The sequence below is a fragment of the Aplidium turbinatum genome, chromosome 3, assembly GCF_918807975.1.
Source record: "Aplidium turbinatum chromosome 3, kaAplTurb1.1, whole genome shotgun sequence".
Taxonomy (NCBI): domain Eukaryota; kingdom Metazoa; phylum Chordata; class Ascidiacea; order Aplousobranchia; family Polyclinidae; genus Aplidium; species Aplidium turbinatum.
Genome location: NC_137474.1, coordinates 44,756,172 through 44,775,052, shown reverse-complemented (window position 1 = coordinate 44,775,052; position 18,881 = coordinate 44,756,172). Strand labels below are relative to the sequence as shown.

Sequence of the window (18,881 nt, the reverse complement as noted above, 5' to 3'; positions counted from 1 at the left end):
AAAACACAAATTGACAGCAACACAAAATATTATGAGGATGAGAAGACTGACTCACATAACCACAGTTTTTGCTGATAAAAATTTATGATGATTAAGCTATTGTGAATTTATTATTCTAATTTATGCTTAGCTCGGTGACCTACTGGAAACAGCGTCATGGCCCACGGTTTGAGAACCACGGCCTTAAGAGAATGCTAGATGAATTTGTTATGAGTATTTAAGATGTTCTGTTTATCTTTCTCAGCAGCATGACGTGGCGCTTTTGCTGTGGTGCTGAGGCATAAACAAACTTAGCTGAATTAGATTCGAAAAAAAATGCCATAGAAAATGCCATTTTAATACATTCTTTGAAATCAATGTATTTGAGCCCCTTTCCTACAGACCACCAACGGATTCGAAGAAACATAAATCTTCAAGTCAGCAAAAACTGATAAGACCATTTCAGCTCACCCAATAGAATAATAACACGGGTCTATTGCTTTCATCTACGTGATTACACTTCGTGGTTTTACCACCTTTTGGTTTTGTTTCCATAATAATCTATCACTTTCACTTAATCACTTTATGATTACTGTTATGTCATATTCCGACAAAAAAAAAAGATAGCATCGAAAAACCCAGGGATCCCCAGGAAAACCACAGCCCAAAACAAAGATGAGGTAAGCATGAACATGGTCAAAATGATGAGGACACGTGGTCAAATGGATGCGACTACTTTTAAAGCAATGATTCTCAATATGTGATCCTCAGACACGCTAAAGGCGGAAAGTTTCAAGGTTTGCAAATGCATTGATTTCATGAAAGATGGCACACCACTAAAACTCATGTTTCAGAGTCGTTTTGAAAAATCTGCACCAAGGGTCATCCACACTGTACGTCAACTACACCATTTAATTTTGGGGGTCTTTGTTGCATCACGAAATAATATATGAAGTAATAATTTCAGGTTGAACAATATGACAATCTATACACATAGAAGTTACAATATGAAAATCTACAGTAGGATATGATCATTCAGTGCAGGGCTTCACACTATGAGCCAAAAGCTTATGGCAAAGAACAGAAAACGGAACAAATAAAATCTTTGGACTTAATTTTAGCTCCATTCGTCTTATTTTCGCATTAACACGCCACAGCCTCGATACAGAGTTTCGTCCCTGGAAGCAAATCAACGAAAATTAAACGAAACACTGCAAACGGATGAAAATAATAATAACTGTAACATTTGTCTAATTGTTAAATAAAATAATCTACAAACGAATAATTACATTAAATACAATCTTCACATATTGCAACAGGGGACTAAGCCAGACAAACCGTAAAAAAACATTACTTTAAGGAAACATGAGTTAATATTTTGATTAAGACAGCAAAGCGTATGTTAATCTGCCAACCTTGTAATTCATATCGGTACTACTTTGGCATGCTTTCCTCAATAGTGCTTTCGATCACACAAGCTTTGGGTCTATTTTGCTTTCCTCACGTTTTTCAAAGTAAATTTACACGCACGTTTAAGAGTTAAAGCCCATGGACAGGTAACCCCAACTGGAAATTTTAGCTTATGAGGATGCGAAACTACATCCGCTTTTGGCTCATCAGCCACACTACCAGGGTTACGTTTTAGTGTTGTTGAAAGCAAGCTTCAAACAAGGAGTAAAAATTGCTAAATTCTAATGTGGCCGGAAAAGCGGAGCTGCACGTCCCATAATGTAACTCAAATCGTTAACACAACGGTAACTCTGACACAAATAGATCAAGGAAAGGGGGTGAGAGTTACCATGAGTTTGTATACCAAGGCCATACGACGCCATTTTCACACATATCAAACCAGCACCGGGAACAACATACCATGAACTTATACAGAAGCAGCACATTTTCAAAGAAACGAAAGACTTCGAGCAAAACATAGACAAATATGAAGGTTATTTTCAATGGTGATACAGCCAGAAACGCTACTACAAAATTATTGATGTTATTGCACCTTAGGGTATCTCTACTCACAAGGGTGAAACAATCTTTGCACACTACGCTCAACAACGTAACAATGCTACGACCATCATTATCACGTGACTATAGTTATATCACGTGATTATAGTTATACACATCATGGTGAATCAACATGTCATTGAACAAAGAAATTATACACAAACTTCAAACGGTGGTTATAAGGTGATTCTGTTGGTGACCATTGCGGTTGAACTTGTATCCAATTGCAGAATGTGCGTGGGAGTTACTTAAAATAGTTTTTGAGGAGCCAGGTAAAGCCTTATTAGACAAGCAGTAGTTACCTTGAGTGAAAAATAAAAACGATTCTCGGTTTTTGAAACTTCAAACATTATAACAGCAGCGTTGTCTTAAAATAAAAGAACCACCGGAGTCAACAAAAAGCCTTTTTAAATAGTGAAATCGCTTCAAGAATCCTGGATGTGAATGATGAATCGTTGGCTCAATTAACCGAGTCCAAACGTTTCTATGCGGGTTGGTACACCATGCGTTAAATTGGATACAAGATAATGAGAAAATTTATCAGTTAAATTAACACTTATTTAAGCATAACCGAGTGATCTTCTATCAAAAGAAGAGAATCATAGGATTCGAGGAAGATGCTCAGCATCACAATCATCTTGCGGCAAGGAACATGTTCATTGCACTGTATGGTGATTCCCAGATGAGGAATTACATGTTGCGGACCCTTCCTGGAGTGTAGTTCTTATCCAGTTGACCGTCTTGAAGGAACATGTGAAGACAGCGTTCATTCTGCGCAAGAGGATGACCAGCCACTCTGCAAACGTTCATGAGTGGTCAAAATAACTTTCGTGAGGACTATCACAACATTTCATGGGTGACTAATCAAAATGCATTAATCAAAATAACTGTTTTTTTTATAAATAGACTACCACAAAATATTCCACACGCTGAGCCGCACAGATCTATTTGAAACAGCTTGCATTGCTCCAACTCCAATATATCCGGTGATGAAACAGCAAACATTACACAAAATATAACTGTTTTTCCATTTCATTCGCATGTTGTTAATCCTTCCTATGTTTAAGCAGTTCTTACATTCCATGACCCTATAATGGTCGCCGATCAGTGTATCAAGCATTATGTAATTGCAAAACACATTGAAAAAATGTGGACGGTTTTATGTACCAATGAGATTTATCTTATTCTTATGGTGAACAGAGAGATTGCAAGTTCATTACAAGAAATTTCTAAAAAGTTTTAGATTGGCTGTTGTAGTTGGTCTGAAAAGTCCATCAAAGAATGAACTCAATTGTTGATCGGATTTTCAATATGCAAACATCCGGATAATACAATTAACAATGCTTCGTTTTCATCCAAATGCTGACTACGGATGAGAAGAGTAGCCTAATAAGTGCACGATTTCAAGTGTGATGTGTTTTGATCATTTGCTTCAAGAAATAAGGTTCTATCTGGCATTAAGCCAATGCAGTTCGTCTTAGGGTTTAATACTTTCTTCTTTAAAAATTTTACCCGTAAAAGCTAAAATAGTTTCATTTGTAAACATATAAACAGCAAACAACATGCACTGTGCGAGTGTACTTATGATCTCACAATGCCTACTTGTTTATAAATACTTCCAATGCCTTCCGCCGTTCTTCTATGAAGCTGTCGGTGAACAATCCATCATCACTTCGAAAGGGAAGTTGCATCTTTAGCGCTTTGCCAGGCAACGAAGGAACTACGATCTATCAGTGAAGTATACAATTAATTGGACAATGGTAAATTTATTGTATTTCTGACAAATCAACTTCCACTTCAAGAAGAACGTGGAAACAACAAGTGAAGGATGAATTTAAAAAAGTCGGACTGAAGGAGGAAGATGCAAGGGACAGGGTGAAATGGAGAAAAGGGATTAAAACAATTGCTGCGCGGAAACAATCGGCCACCCCCACTAGTGGGGAACAAACCGACGATGGATTATGATGATGATGACTTCTCATAAAAACTGAATAATACAAATAGCTTTTTTACGCTTTAAACAGCACTAGTTAGGTTTACCAATCATCAATATCAGGTTTTGTGTTTTAACGTGCAGGTTTTGCAGGGCATTTCTACACTGACAGGCACAATTCCACATGACTGACTAGCTGCACGCGGGGCAGATTGCACGTTGGCTCTCCACTTCTCATGACGGTCACAAGGGTCAGATCCCAATAAATTTCATTCAACATATATATAATTATGATATAAATATAAACATCAATAGAGATTGGAGTTAATGCTATCAATTGCACTTGAAGAAGATATGTAATATGTATTATTCACCAAGTAGGTAAAATATTAGTGAAAATTAAAATATCATAAATATTGTTATAGGATAGTGATCGATTCTGATGACTTGAACATTGAACAAGGTTAATGTGATACCGATATAATATATACTAGGGTGGCTCTTATTTGGCAAAAAATGAAAAAAATTTGAATTTTGTGTGGGACACCCTTTTAAAAGGTGAGGTTGTCAGAAAAAATAACTCCTGCAAAAAATTTTTGAATTTGAAATTGATTTAGAGGTGGCCCTCCCCCCCTAAAGTTTTGCTCCCTCCTCCAAAATACCAAATCTGCATATCTCAAAAACTGCTTGAGCTAGAGATACGGTTTTTGTGTCAAAAGATGCAGAAAGCATGATTTCCTATATGCTTTGTGAACAGTGATTGCGTCTATCTTGAGTAGAAAAGCAGTTATTTAGAAAAAACCTGTTTTCGGTATTCTAGCACAAAACAGTGCTAAACAAGTATTGTGGCCCAAGCTATTCAAAAAACAAAGTTCATAAACTAACCGGTAAAACTGGTAAAGCAATAAACGAAATAAGTATTCCTAAACTTTTATGCATTCATGCATAGCTAAAATGCCCGTTTTGTATCATATTCCTTGGAGAAACTCCTGAGCGTGGAATCCGCTTTCAAGCTTCAGGTGCTATGCATCGCACTTGTTGGATGGCAAAGGCGATTTATGCAAAAAGCTTGGTGCGCATTTATGGTATCTGTCCGAAGAAATGGTTGGACTAGCCTTGTTTGACTCTTGATTGTCTGTGGAAAGTAAAAAGCTAATGGTGGCAACCATGTTAGATGAAACAGGAGAACGTCCACCAAGGAGACCAAGCATCAAAGTAGATGCGTTTCTTAGCAATAAGGGTCTAGAACAGTATTGCACCTCTAATTCAAAATGGCTTCTTCAGCTGTTGGGTGAAGATGAAGCAATAATTATACTTTCAAAGGATCCTGCTCATTGGACTGAAGATGGTGCATTTATTCAAGCTTTACACATGGCAAAGGGACTTTCAGTAGTCAATGACAGAGCAGAGAGAGGAGTTGCTCTAAGTCTAATCCAGGATTTTAATAAAATCTTAACTGAAGATGAGTACCAACTTCAGTTTCTTTTGCAAGTTGTTACTGAACACAGAAAACTGTTTCCAAATTCCAACAAGAACAATATTGTCTATTCTTCTTCGTTTAAACCTTCTTTGTTACTCCAGGGGTCAAGGGCTCTGTCTTTTACCACTCTTGGGCAGTGGCGATGCGGTTTAGATGCTTGAGCAGGTGTCGAGCAGCAATCCTTTGATTCGTCCATTGATTCGTCATCCAGTTCAAGCAGACCACACACACCATTTGGCGCAGTTACAGATGGTGTGGTCTGTGGTTTGTTCCTCTTTGCCACACTCACAGATTGCGGATGGAGCCATCCCCAATTTGTGCATGTTGGTGCGAAATAGTCTGACTCCAGTAGGCTAGCCCAGTACGCAGGCGGTTGAGCCGCACCCAGGCCTTCCTTGGCAAATTATGCATTCCGGTTGGATGGGGGCTGGTGTCGGAGATACAACTTTAGAGTCTTGAGGAGTTCTTCTTCCACTCTGAGCTCCATTTGTTGTTCTCCCAGGTAGCCACGCTGATGGATTGGTCTTCAGCGGTTTTCATCAGAAGTTGTGCGTCACATACAAATGGGTGTCTCGATTTCAGTTGCCGAGGATGCTCGATTGCTCGCTCACAGACTCGTAGAGATTTGAGTGGAGCAAGTGGTTGGGGTTCGTAGTGCGCCGAGAAAGAGACAGGATGGCTTCTTCGCGACGAAACTCAGCTGGTTGGTTGCCTGCAAGAACAGGGAAATTGTCCAATGGTGTAGGTCGCAGACATCCTGTCACGATGCGCAAGGCAATATGTGAAATATTGTCGATAATATCGCTTCTTCCAGTATGATACTGACCAGAATTACATTTTGATATGAATATCGTTACCAGTGTTCCCTCTAAGGTGCAAAAATTAAGACAAAAAAACGAAATTTTGTAGACGGTTTCGTGGTCACAAAAAAGGTTGTAAAATCAAGATTTGGTCAAAGGCGTTTTTTCTAAATAACTGCTTTTCTACTCAAGATAGATGCATTCAATGTTCAGAAAGCAGATAGAAAACCATGTTTTCTGCATCTTTTAACACAAAAACTGTATCTCTAGCTCAATTGGTTTTCGAGATACGCAGATTTGGTATTTCGAGGGAGGGCACAGAACTTTAGGGGGGGAGGGCCACCTCTAAATCAACTTCAAATTAAAAAAAAATTTGCAAGAGTTATTTTTTCTGACAACCTCACCATTTGAAAGGGTGTCCCAAGCAAAATTCAAAAACTCAATTTTAAGAGCCACCCTAATATATACTATATCACTTGTACCACTATTGAAACCAGGAAAGACATGCGTCCTGACTGATTTAATCTTACAAAGGATAGAAATCTATAACTCAGTTAAAAGAATCCGATTTTTTTAACTGATTATTCATTCGGTTGTGTCATCCTTGTATAACTTTTGATCCTCGATAACATCGAGGAACCAGAACAGAGGTTGAGAGACATCAGCGTCTGTTTCATTACTTCTAGTAAAAGAGGGGCTGACTTTTTAATCCAATATGTTACCTTACTGTCCCTTTCCAGTTCACTCAATAGCCATTCAAAATCACTGTAGCGTCGCCGAACTGATGACTCCTTTTGTTTAAAAACAGGAAGATTTGTCTGAAAAACACATTTCACAAAAATGACAGTGATTCTCCTGGTTTTTTTTTCGGTCATTTATCGGTCATTGACCGATTTTATAGCAAAATGTCCGAAAAAATATATAGTCAATTGACTATATATGACCAAAAATGACTAAAAATGACCGAAATAAATAAAATTGACCGAATTTTTTCAAGTCATTTCGGACAAATGACCGAAAAGTCTCAGCAAAAAAAAAACCAGAATTTCTCAATGTTTAAATATCACTATAAGACAGGTCCCAAACATTTAGGTTCAGACCAGGGTACTAAATGGCGAAGCAGGACATTAAGGCGCGAACAAAATGGCGCAGAGGCAAAACAGCGCAGAGACAAAATGGCGCAGAGGCAAAACGGCGTCAAAGTCAACGTAACAATTTTTTTTCTTTTGAAAATACTTAACTCAAGCGCTATAGTTGATCAATAATAGTTTTGATTCAAACGCGTTGCTCACTTCAAGTTCATTTGGGAAGCACGAAATAACATTATTGGAAAGAGAAACTACCGTGCAATAACATCTAATTTGTGATAATTAAATGAGTTCAATAACACTCAATGACATTGTTAATTCAAATGCGTTGCTTCTTAAAGAAGTTTAAATGCTTTTGATGTCATCCGTCCGCAACTGGCCTTCCAAGGAATGGACACGGACAAATTATTTCGGCTAGAGGGAAGTGTTCGAAAGCATGTCCAAAAGTTTAAACCAGAAAACTTTGGAGAATTTTTTTAAAATTGCTGAAAAAAAGTAGCCTACTGTTGTGAAATGCAGTGCGTAATTTCATTTGTGCAGTTTCGTTCAGTTGAGGAACATTGCAAATTAATTATTTTACCAGACAGCGCAAAAGACTTGAAAAAAAAAACCTTGGCGATTTCAAAACCAACAAACAATGCGGAATGGCCCGTTTCGGTGAGTCCGATCCCTTAACGGGGGATTTTTTCAATTTTTTTTTTAATTATTGGGTACTGTAGCCTAATTATCATTGCTGTTTTAGGGTTAGGGGTTTGGGGTTAGGGGTTAGAGGTTAGGAACTCACCGAATCAGACTCACCGAATCGGACTCACCGAATAGTAGCAGACCCAAACAATGAGTGTGAACCGTGTTTTGAACCGTATTACCACTATTTTCGTAGGCCACATTCCATTCTCAAAACTACACAGCTGGTAAGGAGCTAAAAATAGCACGCTTGAATCAAAAATTTCAACAGTCAAAGTTCGCGTTGTGACATCACAGAGGTCGGTGAGATAAAACAAGTCCGATTGCCGCAGTTTGCAGAAAAATGCTTTGATCGTACAGGCTCTCCCAGTCAGCAAAGATGGTCTTTTTTACATTGTTTCAATGTCTGCTGACGATAAATCAATGTAAAAAGGACCCCTTTTGCTGGCTGGAACATACATCATAGTGTTAATGTAACACAGAACTAGTAAACTCTTTAAAGTTTAACCAGAATTGTAAACAGTTGCATGAAGTATCAGTTGTAATGTGCGTTGCTGCCTGGTCAGCACAGACACCTTTGTTTTTTGTTTTGTTTTATTTCAATTACTTCTCAACAATTACACCCATTTACAATAACCTTTTTTTAGTAAATTGGTTAAACGAATCAATCGTATAATGGTATCAAAACGTCTGGCAAATAGGTGATTCGATTAACCGATTTCGTCTGTATCAGGAATGTATTTTGAAAACGAATTCGCATATGTATATATATAATATATGAAGGAATCAACCTTAGACGAATTTGATTTATCATAAAATTGACAGCCTCCAATGACTGCACAAGTGGACATCGTTTATTGTTATGTTTCAAAAGATAAGTGCTGTTAGAATAGCACTTTGTTGTTTTAGCTTTGATTTATTATCATCATGGTTGAATCAATGTAAAATGACGTAACTCGTGAGTATAGACTGCGAAAAGTCTGTAACTATATATTTTTGCACTACGTTTTGTTTTGCATCTGTTTCTGCAGAAACGTGGTAAATAAACAATTCCTGATTTCGCTAATTGAATCGTTCTAAACATCGGCAAACCGTTGCAATTTGTACCCAGCTCGAAAAGTAAAAATAAAACCCTTCTGGTTTGCCATAGATTCCGTCCAACTGTGATATTGATTTGCATCCTATCTTTGACACCCATCTCTCTGAACTGTCACGTGCGCTAATTCTGTACTACAAAGCAATTATCCAAGTAACAATATCCGCCATTATAACTTTGATTCAATGTTGCCAGACGTTGAATCAACATCAATGCAAAAACAATGGAATTGTTAGCTGTGTAAGAATATATATTTTGCGGCTTGTAGCCAAAATCTGCCTACATTTTAAGCAAACAGTTGCTTCTGATCTTCGCACCTTTCAAAACAAACAATTTTCACATCTAAGCACTGTGGTCGCACTTTTGCCAGCTGGATAATTACAGAATAAATAGTTTCTTGGCAGTTGATAAGCCGTCACGTTTGTTAGTGTGAGAGACAGAACGCAAAGTGTGATGCGGGAATATTAATCGCGCCGTATTTTGTCTTGAAAATGATGCGACATAATCTTTGAACTTATTGCAAACAAATGTACGCTGTTTCAAATTGCTCCCCGACCAAATGTGGTCTTTACTTCTCGACTGAACTTGACTCTTCACAATAATGTTATTTCGTGCTTCCCAAATGAACTTGAAGTGAGCAACGCATTTGAATCAAAACTATTATTGATCAACTATAGCGCTTGAGTTAAGTATTTTCAAAAGAAAAAAATTGTTACGTTGACTTTGGCACCATTTTGCCTCTGCGCCATTTTGCCTCTGCACCATTTTGTCTCTGCGCCGTTTTGCCTCTGCGCCGTTTTTTCTGCGCCGTTTGGGCTCATGCCGTTTTGTTTCTCGCCTTAATGTCGTGGACCGACTAAATCGGCACCTTCACTATAGCAGCAAGTGATTTAGGTTGTAACTTACATTATCACATGATCTAATGAACAGCCTGCGTGATTTGTTCAGTGTTAAATGAAAATATTCGGGATCACTACACGAATGATAAAGACTAAAGTAGCATAAAAAAACTCCCTTGGTTACAAAAAAGCATTTTACCATTTTATCTCACCTTCATTTTGATTTCATAATCTGTGTATCTTTGTCTCCACCCAACTCCATGTGTTTCAGGGTTTACAATTTCAATTTCCAAAAAATTAGCAGGCAAACTATAAGCATCAGCTAAATCTTGTCTCGGGCCATCAATTCTCTTTGTGTACAATTCATCAGTAGTTGCCATTTTATGATTAGCTGTTTGAACTAGGCTGTGAAAATGAAAAACACAAAAACCGAAACCTTGTTGCACAAAACAAACAATATGAACGAATTAAACAAGCACATGTAAAATCTTTCCAACTACTAGCACTGCACGTTATTTTTTCTTCGGCTTGAACCAAAAACAATAAATGCTTATTATCACATACGGCCGTAAGGATGCTTGCTGAAACGACACAGAATATGAAACACTCATTTAATTAGGTATTTTATTATAGTAAGATGGTATGGACAATTGGAGATGTACTAAGGAGGAAGGGAGGTAGTTTTCTTTAAAAGGCATTGACTTTAAAGTTGATGGGACATCAACTGATGATCAAATGATGAAACGAAGATGTCCAAAATAACATGAAAGGAACAGGTGAAGTAAGGCAGACATAGTCAAACTAATGCAAGACTATTCAATGGACAGAACAAGATGGAGAATAGGAGTGAAGGCAGTCGCTGCAAGGAAAGAATTAGCCACTCCCACTAGCGGGGACAAAACCGCATTTGAATGATGATTTTCAAATTATTTTTTATCTCATTGCCTATCTTTCCCTGCTGCGTTGCTCTTAGAAGTCTGGCAATAAAACCAGGAAAAATTGTAAAGAAATCTTACAACAAAAAGCAAGTTTGATAATGCATGGACATTTTTTGTTATGGAATCATGATAAAAAGAGATTCTGGAATAGGATCATGATCCAGTGTACTCACAAATTCAAACGTATCGTACTCACAAACATAAAATTCCCAAAATCTATGTTCAAAATTCTTAAATCCGCAAAAAAACAAACAGAACTTGGTATAGTTTTGCAGCAGAGTTTATTACACTTCAGCAGTCGTGAACTCAACACATGGGGTGCAACCTAGTTCGTACCCTGAACAGTTTGTACCCTCAGTTCGTACCCTGAAAAGATCAAGAGAAAAAATTAAAAAAAGCCGAAGTCGCTGATTGCAGTTTAATAGCACAAAACCAAGTCGCTGATCGGTGTTTCCACAAACAACTCGAGGGTTAGCGGAAACTGGGGAAAAATATTTGTGGAAACTGCGATCAGCGAGGGTTAGGGTTAGAGAGCATAGATTACTCGATGGTTAGAGTTAGGGTAAGCGGAAACTACGGAAATTTTTTTGCGGAAACTGCGATCAGCGAGGGTTAGGGTTAGAGCATCATCATCATCATCATTTTCAGCCTGTGAGAGCCCACTGCAGAGCGTAAGCCTTCCCCTTTTCATGCCAATTTACATGATTATGTGCTAGTTGGTACCAATTGGTTGTATTGCATTGTTTGTCAATGTCGTCCCTCCATCTCACTTTTGGTTTTCCTTTTTTTCTTTTGGTTTCTCGTGGTGTCCATGTTGTTAATTTTTTAGTCCATCTATTGTCCAGATATCTTGCTATATGACCTGCCCAGGACCATTTTAGTTTCTTGATTGTGCTTAATATATCTCGTAATTTCGTTTGATTTCTGATCCATTCGGCAGTCTTTTTATCTCTCCATGTTAAACCCATCATGATTCGTTCATGTGCTCTCTGCATAGTTCTTAGTTTAAATGTTAATTAGTCTATATTTAGGGTTAGCGGAAAGTGTAGAAAAATTTTTGCGGAAACTGCGATCAGCGAGGGTACCTCTAAATACCCATTGTCAGGCATTGTCGGGCATTGTCAGGCATTGTCGGGCATTGTCGGCTTCTCGGGGGGTTGTGGAGCATTTCTAGGGGTTGTCGAGCATTTTCAGGGGTTGTCAGGCATTGTAGAGTAGCTACTTTCAGGCATTGTTGGGAATTTCCAGGCATTGTCTAGGATTTCCAGGCATTGTCGATCATGATCAGTGGTTGACGGGTTTGTTAGGCATTATAGAACATTTTCAGGCATTGTCGAACATTTTCAGGGGTTGTCGAGCATTTGCAGGGGTTGTCAGGCATTGTAGAGTAGCTACTTTCAAGCATTGTTGGGAATTTCCAAGCATTGTCTACCCAGCAAACATTGATTGCTGGGCCAGCGTCGGCTATATGCTGGGTATGTTGGCACAAGGCTGGCAATTTTGTCCAACATTGCCAACAATACGCCAACAATTTCAATACTTCTTATTATGCGTTCAAAAAGGTCTTAAAGATTTTGTTTCAGGTTTATTTGTTTTAAACTGTAAAAATACTAACACAAACCTCTTTTCATGTGGTATAGCTTCAAAACACAGTTGTGTGGTTGGCTAACATCGGTCAGAAGCATTGCCAGCGTTGTGCCAATTCATAACAATTTCGGTGTTTTCTTTAAAATTATGCAAATGTATACCATGATTTTGCTACAATTTTACATTTTTATAATAGGCTATCAATGCTGTTATTATTTTCTGATACCGTACAAGTATACTATGAATATTTAAGACCAGCGTTGGTCAGAAGTGTAGCCAACAGTTTGCCAAGTTTGTTTATGCCAAACGGAGCAGAGGTCTAGAAAAAGGTAGGAGCAACAGAAACGCGAACGTGATTCCGTGCTTGATACTGAAACAGTTTAAGTTTCTATTTGCCCTACACGTTTCCACAAAATAAACAATTGCAATGTCGGCTATATGCTGGATGTGAGGGCACAAAATTGGCAATTATGTCCAACATGTTGCCAACAATACGCCATCAATTTCAATAACTTATTTCTTATCATGCGTTCAAAAAGGTCTCAAAGATTTTATTTCAGGTTTATTTGTTTTAATCTTTAAAATTACTAACACAAACCTCTTTTCATGTGGTATTGCTTCAAAACACAGTTGTGTGGTTGGCTAACATCGGTCAGAAGCATTGCCAGCGTTGTGCCAATTCATAACAATTTCGGTGTTTTCTTTAAAATTATGCAAATGTATACCATGATTTTGCTACAATTTTACATTTTTATAATAGGCTATCAATGCTGTTATTATTTTCTGATACCGTACAAGTATACTATGAATATTTAAGACCAGCGTTGGTCAGAAGTGTAGCCAACAGTTTGCCAAGTTTGTTTATGCCAAACGGAGCAGAGGTCTAGAAACAGGTAGGAGCAACAAAACGCGAATGCGATAACGTGCTTGATACCGAACCAGTTTAAAGTTTCCATTCGCCCTACGCGTTTCTACAAAATAAACAATTGCAACGTTGGCTACTTCATTTCAGCTTCACTGGATTTATTCTTTGAAAATATTAATAGCCAACAATAAAATGACTCTTTAACTAAATGACTCATGTGGTTTAGTGGAAAAACACAGTTTCTTTCGCATACCGTATTCTTGTACCAACAACGCCATGATAAAAATCGTTTGTTCATATTCAATTGCTTCAGATTGCCATTTTAACAGACTCACTTGAGAAAGCTGCGGGTGGTAGGTTATTTGAGTAAAAAATGATCCATCAATATTATCTCGGTGCACAACAAGTGAGTTTTCTTAAGAAACGCAACTAGCCTATTTATTCTCACTGTTGGGTTCAGTGAGTTTTTATGAGACGTAAATGTTATGTGAGAATTACATTTTTTAGAGAGCTAAAAACAATGGAAATTCATTCGGGTCCCTACACAGTGTACATTAGGGTGCCACAGGCGCCCCTCAAAAATTAAAATTGCGTCCGATACACCTGAACTTTTTTTTATATGTGACACTTAGTAAAAAAAGCATGTGTGAGAAATTTCAATAAGTTTTGATAAAATTTGGACGTGCAGATTAGGTTTAAAGTTGTTAAAGGTAAATTTTCACAATTTCAATAGTAAAACCCTCTCTAGATCATCAAAACTCAGACATTTCTTCCCAGTTACGGAGTATTTGAACTTCGAACACTTTCTGGTGAACTTACTTACTAATTTACAATCGTACATACCGTACCATGTGTCAATTGTATATGTTCAACAATTTATGAAAAATGCCTAAAAATATGAGGTTTCATGCATTATAAAAAAGGATCCATGTAAAGAAAATGCCTATTGAGATGAAATTACTACAGCATTTGAAGAATCAAAAGTAGGCTACATTCATTAACTAATCGTTTTTGTTTATTGAAAACTTTTTGGTCTTTGAAGATCAAAATTTCAGCTATGTTTGTACGGAACTTGGACTCAAAAACAAAAATTTGGATCTTTACACACTAAACATAGTCAGTAACAACATAACACAGAAAGATAAACACAAAGCACAATGCTTAGAGTCCAGACATCCACTACTTAACAACAAAACCACAATAGCGTAAAATTTATGGAGGCCTACATTTATTTTAACGCTTGCAATAATAGTGAAATGGTAAGGTAAAATGGCAATTAATAACACACAACTATCTAGTATCTAATTACAAAGTAAAATGCAGCATAATAGGCTACTGGTATGCTATGACAGGCTGCAAATAATGCTGATTGCAACGTTGTGTAAGCTGACAACACTTTATGGAGTTATACAGTCAGTACTTTGACAATTACATGGTTAAAAACCATGTGCCCTCAGACTGTAGTTGTTTAGTACGGTGATTAGGTAATACCTTCCTCGCATTTTCGACTACTTGGAGAACGTTTTGGTAGCGTTCTTCAAGGTTTGAAGTTGACAAGAAGTCATGGGCCAACTTGACGCCTCGCTCAGTGGCATCATTAACGACTCTGAAAGCATCAACTTTCTTTTTCGCCTCAACATATGTAAACCACCATGATACATAGAAATAAACTGTAAATTGTAGAAAGCTCTTTAACTTTTCGAGTTGAGATGCTTTCATGATGGCATTTTTTTGGGGCAATTTATGAATTTCGTATTGTAAGAGTACAATTTTCAGTGAATATATAAGTTTGCTCATCCACCTGGCTCTGTGTAATGCACCAGGTCTTTGGAGAGACACATCCTTACTGGTAGGTGGCTCAATGTTTAAGTACAATTGATACAAATTCAAAAGTTCTAATTAGTCGCTTCTTAAAAATTTGGATGATTCTGGATGGAGCTTCATCTGATTTATCAGCTCAGACAATTCTTCCCGCTTGCTGGCAAGCAGATCAATTTCCTCGTGCGATTTTGATGTATGAAAACAACCTGATGCGCTATCAGAAAGAGTTTGAAAATTGCTTTTAAAGCGTTGAAATATGGAAATGTTGGGTCCACTGCTGCTTTCTATTTTGAGTTCTTCCCAAACATGCGTCAGTATTATCTCCCCAATATGATGCCTGCATGCTGCCCAAAGTAGGCCTTTTCCAAGATGATCTTGTATTTGGATACAGGCAGTGCTGTATTTGAGGGTATACGGCGGTATACGCAGTATACTCTCTGCTTTTTCGAGCAATTATGGTATACCCTCTGGTTTTTCAAAGAGAGTGCTTATGCTATCCTTACTGATTCTTGTCAACTACTAACTAACTACTTAACCATTTGAGGACCAATGGTACCTGGGTGTACCATGAACTTAATTCCGTACTCGTATAATTTTGATGTTGATAATTCATGTTATGGTAAAATGAAGACTATTTTGTAAGTTGTGTATTATTTATCATTTTGGAAAATCTGACAGTATACCCTGTGCATTTTTTACGAATACAGCACTGGATACAAGCCGCAGTTTTGTGGCCCGTATTGCTAGTTGTGGTGTCAAACACCATTGCAGCAAGACATGCAGTACAGTTCCAATTGTTTAACAATTCCATGCTTGCATTGGCTATTTGCTTTCCGTTTGAATCGGATGCAGGCAAATATGGAACACCAAGCAGTTTTGAGCCTCCAATACCTGATAGTAATATCGGAAGCCTTTATTCCAAGACCCTGAGTGAGGTCAAGCCAGCTATGTTGATTCAATGTTGCAAGATGGTGAATCAATGTAACAGGCGCGGAGCTGTCATGCTTGACCTCAATTGAGATCTTGACATACTGGCACTGGTCTCCTAACCTAATTCTTCAAATTACCTTATTTCAATGTGGAGAAAAAGATGAGAAATAGCAAAAAAACTGATGTTCAAACTAGGGAAATCCCCTAATTTTACTGTATTTCAGTTTAGACTTTCGTTTTCAATCTGCACATCCAATTTTTGTCCAATCTCAATCAAACTTTGCAAAGTGCCTTAATATGTGAAATGTCACACCAGAAAAAAAGTTCAGGGGATTTCGGCCACATGAGGGCGCCTGTGGCACCCTAGTGTACATTTGTTATTTTTCTTTGTTTCAATTGTGTTCGTTAAGCATACTGCATCATTTAATGATTTTGCTGTTATAATATTGCACAACAAAATAAACCAATCAATCAATCAAACACTAACGGCAAAACACGAAAAAATCTTGAAGCTGCAGAAATGTGGTTTTACCGAAGAATTCTTAAAATTCCATGGACAGCTTTTCGAACCAACAGAGCAGTTCTCCAACAGATGGGCCAGGAGCAGCAGATACTGAGATCTTTAGAAATGCGGCAGCTGAAGTTCTTAGGTCACATTATAAGGAAAGGCAAACTTGCAGATTTATCTTTAAGTGGAAAAATTCTAGGAAAACGGTCAAGAGGAGCACAAAGATTCACATTTTTGCACAATTTTAAATTTGGCAAGAAGCACGAGATCGATCAAACTGGAACATCATTGTACATCGAGGGCTGTATCAGCTATGATACCTAAAGAGAGAGAATTAACAGTTAGTAGGCTATTTTATTTTCTTGATAGAGTGGCAGTAATTTAGTTTTCATTTTAATTATCTTATTTTGTCTAACTTGGATTCTATTCAAGTATTTTGTGGGTGCGCATCCCCAGTTGATAATTCCATATTGTAGGTGCGAGTGTATACTATAGCCTACAATGCTATAATAAATATTGATGAAAACTTTTCTAGAAGTAAATTTTCTAAGTCTACTCAGTAGCCTACGCCTGAAGAAGAGGATAGTTTTTTCGAGATAGTTCTTGCTTACCTTTGTGTCATATTTTAAGCTGATTATTCTATTTTGGTGTCAAGCACGTCATAACTTTCGCGTTTTGTCGCTTCTACTTTTTCTAGACCTCTGTTAAGTTTGGCATATATTGTTATTCGCTGTGATGGTCAGAAATAAAAACAAACTGTCCTTAAAATGCGTTGCTCGTACGTACACCCTGTGAGCTGAATCAGAGAACCTTGCGGTTTCTCTCGTGCATAAAGGGGAGGGGGGGGGGGGCGCTTAACCAACTGAGCTATCGGGACGGACCGCAATCTGAACATACTTATAAAAAAGTGACTCGCAATTTGAAGGCAGACTAGTGATTTGAGAGGATGATTTGATTTTCAGACGTCAGCTTAAATTGTCGGTCGGAGGTCCTATGAAGTTAGTTCTTTATGGGCCTACTGTTTGTTTTCCAGATTTGAATATGGAGAACTGCTTTGAAGTAGCCTACATTGCTCAAGCTCATATAGTTACATAGCCTACTCCAAAAATTAAAAAATTACTTTTGTTTGATCTTGCTGCTTTTTTGTTTATTTTACTAAAATATGATACTTATCCACAGACCATTCGGGGCAGACGTTTTCACCATTATTGAAGAACAAAAAGATTAGGCTTAAGTTCTATTTGAGTCTCATACTAAAATTCCGAGGCAAGGTTTGTTAGGTTGTCTTTGTTGAACTGACGGAACTCAAGGATTAAAGTTGTTTCAATACGCTATACCACTTGACTATTTTTGGATTCCTGTTGAAGAAGATATAGCCTAAGCAAACTTCGGAAGCAGTTATTACAATTTGCTCCTGTTATACTCTAGGCCAGGGATGGCCAACTTCTCATCGATTGTGATCGACTAAAAAATTTCTCAATCACTAGTGATCAATCGGTCGGTGATAAAGTCACTAAACAATTTTTTTCCAATGACACCTTTACTGTAAATGCATTTACATTTATCACACATCCACCATCGTCAGCACAGAGCAGTCTATTCATGTTTCAGTTAATTTGGTTCTTTACAATAAAACACGAGAAGAATAATTATGTTCTACAAGTAAATTTACTTTAAATTTCTTCTAAATGAGTCAGTGAAATATTAGAGTCATCATGTTGTAGGTACTTCAGCTTGCCGTTATCATTACATCAGGTGTCTAAAGCAATCGTCCAGGTGGCGGTCGGTTAGCACAGCACGTTGCTTTTTTTTGATTACGTTCACAAATGAAAATGCAGATTGACATAAATAAGTTGAACCAAAACTAGAATGGATGACTGGATGTGTTCCGCACATCTTTTGATATTGCACTATTTTGCATCAACAACAAACCACCAGAAATCATCTTCGGATGCTCGAACCTTCAATGTGTACATTTCCACTTCAATCGTACCTACGTACCTTAGGGTGGTCCCCAAAATCGAATTTTTGAAATTGCTATGTCTTGCCCATTGAAAAGTCTCTAAATGACTTAAAACTAAACCTATAAAAAATTGAGACCCATTGGACTACGTTTAGGGGTGCCACAATGAACTTGAAAATCGAGCTGGGGGGTCGCGGGGAATTTTCGCTCAAATTTACATAACTCCAGAACCAAATGAGATAGAGAACTGTGCTTGGTGTCAAAAGATGCAAAGCAACCATATTCTTATCTGTACTCAAGAGGAAAGTATGCTCTAACTGCTTTAATTTTTGAGAAAATGCAAAAAAACTGAAAATAGGGTAA

General features: G+C 37.6%; 1 protein-coding gene across 1 annotated transcript; it reads right to left on the bottom strand.

The window, feature by feature from the left end:
* Positions 1-873: 873 nt before the first annotated feature.
* LOC145767043 (sorting nexin-12-like) lies at positions 874-11,601 on the bottom strand. The gene is made up of 4 exons (XM_082578778.1): positions 10,119-11,601; positions 6,922-7,017; positions 3,589-3,713; positions 874-2,782 (listed from the first exon to the last, which is right to left on the bottom strand). The coding sequence occupies exons 1-4, from the start codon at positions 10,284-10,286 to the stop codon at positions 2,677-2,679; spliced, it is 495 nt and encodes a 164-aa protein (XP_082434904.1). The 5' UTR covers positions 10,287-11,601; the 3' UTR covers positions 874-2,676.
* Positions 11,602-18,881: the final 7,280 nt, after the last annotated feature.